At 38.6% G+C, this 4,207-nt stretch overlaps 1 protein-coding gene across 1 annotated transcript; it reads left to right on the top strand.

Annotated features, from left to right (window-relative positions):
- The first annotated feature begins 263 nt into the window (after nucleotides 1–263).
- LOC104100323 (BURP domain protein USPL1) lies at nucleotides 264–1,799 on the top strand. The gene is made up of 2 exons (XM_009607539.4): nucleotides 264–447; nucleotides 905–1,799. Exons 1-2 carry the CDS (start codon nucleotides 394–396, stop codon nucleotides 1,697–1,699), a joined length of 849 nt encoding a protein of 282 aa, XP_009605834.1. The 5' UTR covers nucleotides 264–393; the 3' UTR covers nucleotides 1,700–1,799.
- Nucleotides 1,800–4,207: the final 2,408 nt, after the last annotated feature.

Genomic DNA, 4,207 nt, shown 5'->3' with positions numbered 1-4,207 from the left:
TATATATATATATATAAAAGTCTTATACAGATTTCTTTTTATACTATCTATATATTTTAATATGTTGTATTTGGTTATATTTTTATTTTTCAAGTTACTATTCTTATTTACCGTGAATTATTATTTGCAATTATCTTTTGAATGAACTGATACTATAAAAATTCTTCTACTGATAAAATTTCAACTCTTTTAAAATAAAATAAATCCAAAAGTAAAAGGGAAAATAACGAATACGAAAACAAATTTATATATACTGAATGAGAATGACCAAATGATGACCATAACGGAGGAGAAAAGAACTCTTCTTGTTAAATAGTTTCACTTTCTATCTATTTTAGAAACAGATAACCAGACATCAAGTAGAGGGAGCTTCAAGCAGAAAACTGATCAATCATGGAGTTTAGAACCACTCTTTGCATCTTACTTCATACACTTCTCCTGTTCCAGGTAATATTTTATGTATAAATAATAGAAGTGAATTCAAAATTTAAATTTGATGAGTTCAACATACTGTTTTAATCACTAAACCTCTTTTGGAATTATGAGTACAAAGCTAGATATTTGTTGCTTTTTAGTGATTTTTCGTATATACCTCTATTTTTTGTAAAAAATATTGGATCGAGATGAACCAATACTAAAGTGCATCTGCTTTTGCAAAACGATCGATTTTGTACTTAATTCGAAATAATGATCTCGTAATTCTTGGTCTATGAAGATGCGTGATGTCCTCTATTTCTTGTCTATACACTCTAAGCGATATAGTGATACACAGTATAATTGTAGAGAATTTCTGTCTTGTTTAAATTTATATATGATAACAATAATAAGAGTTGCTCTTCCATCCTAAACAAGTTGGACTTATGATTTACACTAACAAGAAAAAAAAATTGGTGTGCTTTTGCAGTTTTTGAGTGAAAGCAGAGCCAGAGACATAGCCAAAGACTGTGACAACATGCATGGGATGCTAAAAATGCAAGAGAAGGAGCAAACATCAATTTCTCCAATGGAACCTCTAAATCCCCAACTTAATATTTTCTTTACTCCTAAAAATTTAAAGATTGGAAAAAAGATGCCACTTTTTTTTGCTGTCAAAGATCCTTCAACTTCTCCTCAATTACTTTCCAGAGAAGAAGCAGATTCTATCCCATTTTCTTCAACAAATCTTCCTTATCTTCTTGAATTCTTCTCATTTTCTAAAGAATCCCCTCAAGCAAAAGCGATGAAAGATACATTTTTCCACTGTGAAATCTCAGCAATGAAAGGAGAATCAAAATTCTGTGCTACTTCCTTAGAATCTATGCTTGATTGGGCTAGAGAAATTTTAGGATATAAAACCCAATTAAAAGTCTACACCACTGATTTTATAAAAAAGTCCCCTCTTACTTTGCAAAATTACACAATTATGCAAAAACCAAAGGAGATTTTAGCACCTAAAATTGTTGCTTGTCACACTTTGCCTTATCCTTATGCTGTATTCTATTGCCATATGCAAAAGGGAGAGAATAGGTTATTTAAGATTTCATTATTGGGAGAAAATGGAGACAGAATTGAAGCTGCTGCAATTTGTCACATGGATACAAAACAATGGAATCATGACCATGTTGCTTTTCGGGTATTGAAAGTTCAACCTGGAAGTTCTCCTGTTTGTCACTTTTTTCCTGCAGATAATCTTGTTTGGGTTCCATCTTCATCTGTGTAAATTATTCTAGTAGTATTTTGTGGTACTCTTGTTTAAATCAAAGACAATCCATATAGATTTGTATCTGTTCTTGTTATGATTGATAGCTCGTTTGGCTTAACTAATTGGAACTATATCATAAGTATCAAGTGCTTAAACTAATATTACCATGTGTTTAAATAAAGTTGATGAAATTTGTAATAAACAGTTGATGTGTTGATTAGACGGAATGTGGTATACCGTGTTAAAATGTTGACGAAGAGTAACTATAATTGTATACGGTCAAAATGGATTTCAGCCTTGGCATGTCCGGTACAGTGCGAAGGGTGGTATATCGAAATATGATCTGGGAGGGGGAGGGGAGGGGGGAGGGGGAGGGGGAGGGGGGCACGAACTAACCTAGAGCCCGGGGAGGCCGATCCATCTTGAGATCGATATCTTAATCAAACTCGAACAAGAATCGAACCATGGCGCGGGTAGATCTATCGTGCTGGTAATCCAAAAACCAACCTACATCGACCTGGAATCCATCCGAGGGCTCGAACCAAGATCACGAGTTCGAGCCGAAATCAAGCTCGAACCAAAATCAAGGATTCTAAGCAAGATCGAGCTCGCAGACAAAAGCCGTTGTAATCTCACTAGAGGGAATCTTGGCAGAAATTATGGAAAGCTGATTAATCATGGGTCTCCCACTGAATGTTTATTTTATTATGCTTGGAGCCAAACCCCTTCACTATAAAAGGGCTTGTTTATCGTGTTTGTAGGGACATCTTTTGTGAGACTTACACCATCACAAATTGTATTATCCCCTCTACAAGGAAGAGTGATCTTTCTAGTTTCTGAGATTGATTCTATTTAGTTAAATCCTAAAATTCACTGTTCATAATTGATTTGCCTAGATTACGTTTTCTCCAATCTATATTCATACTTTTATTTATCCTAACATTCTGTATTAAGTTGTACCACATATCGTCGTAACTGCGTAAAAATTCAACTCTATCCATTTTTTTGGGTAAACAGTTTGGTGCCCACCGTGGGGCCGAGGATAACAGTGGTCACTTATTTTCGAAAACACCTTCAATTCAGGTTCGGCTACGAATAGCCATCGACCAAATGGCTTCACCGACCAATAACGAAGTTGGCCTTCAAGATGAAACCAACAACTTGGCACTACCCGAAATTCGAGCCGGAATACCACTAGATGTCAATTCACAAATTCCTTTGGAAGCAAACCAGCGTTCCGAACCCGAAAGAAGCATTCAGGGCGGTGCTCGATCCGTAGCCCAAGACACCCAAAACCCAGAGGAGATCGGGGCCAGCTTACGCATGATCTTCGAGATGTTGCAAGCCCAGCAATTAGCAATAGCTCAGCTACAGTGCCAAACTCGCGCACAAAGCAGGCTAGTTTCCAATCCACTTCGAGAGGTCACCCCCAGAACAGAGCCTGCCATAGTAAAATCTAACGAGCAGGAATCGGAAACTACTCCCGGAATTACTAAATTGCTCGAGAAACTCACAAAACGAGTCGAAGCCAACGACAAGAGGGTGGAAACGTATAATGCCAGGGTCGATCAAATCCCGGGAGCCCCGCCAATGATAAAAGGGCTTGATTCAAAAAAATTCATACAAAAGCCTTTTCCATCGAGTGCGGCACCGAAGCCAATCCCCAAAAAGTTCCGTATGCCCGAAATTCCCAAATATAATGGTACGACCGATCCTAACGAACATGTCACCTCTTACACGTGTGCCATAAAAGGCAACGATTTGGAAGATGATAAAATCGAATCCGTGCTATTGAAAAAGTTCGGGGAGACCCTCTCGAAAGGAGCTATGATTTGGTACCACAATTTACCACCAAATTCCATCGATTCTTTTGCCATGTTGGCAGATTTGTTCGTAAAAGCGCATGCTGGTACCATAAAGGTTGCAACGAGAAAATCAGACCTCTTCAAAGTAAAGCAAAGGCAGGGAGAAATGCTGAGGGAATTCGTATCCCGGTTTTAAATGGAACGCATGGAATTACCCCCGGTCACCGATGACTGGTCTGTACAAGCTTTCACCCAAGGATTGAACGAGCTAAGTTCGACAGCATCACATCGGCTGAAGCAAAATTTGATCGAGTATCCGGCGGTAACTTGGGCAGATGTTCATAACCGATATCAATCGAAAATTAGGGTCGAGAATGATCAGTCGGGGACCCCGTATGGACCCGTTCATCAGAACAGGACAGTTGTTAATCAAAAGCAGATCGACAAAAAGCAAAGGTCAAATAGAGACCGATATCGAACATACGTCATCGATCGAGTAAACAATGGTTCAACACGCAATGCAGTTCGGAACAGTCAAAGAATTGATCGGGGACAAAATTCTCGGGGGCTTATGAGTAAGAGCGGCTTCGACAAATATGCCGAGCCTATAGAAGCACCTCGATTATCAGAGTATAACTTCAGCGTTGGCGCATCCGCTCTCGTGTCGGCCATTGGATGCATCGAAGACACTAAATGGCCTCGACCAATGCAAACCAAACTG

Source organism: Nicotiana tomentosiformis, chromosome 1 (genome assembly GCF_000390325.3).
Source record: "Nicotiana tomentosiformis chromosome 1, ASM39032v3, whole genome shotgun sequence".
Taxonomy (NCBI): Eukaryota; Viridiplantae; Streptophyta; class Magnoliopsida; order Solanales; family Solanaceae; genus Nicotiana; species Nicotiana tomentosiformis.
Note: the sequence above shows the minus strand (reverse complement) of the source record. Positions and strands in the feature narration are given on the sequence as shown.

Coding starts and splice junctions, on each gene's coding strand:
- LOC104100323 (XM_009607539.4), top strand. CDS start 394: ATGGAGTTTAGAACCACTCTTTGCATCTTACTTCATACACTTCTCCTG. Junction 448..904: donor ATACACTTCTCCTGTTCCAG/GTAATATTTTAT, acceptor GTGCTTTTGCAG/TTTTTGAGTGAAAGCAGAGC.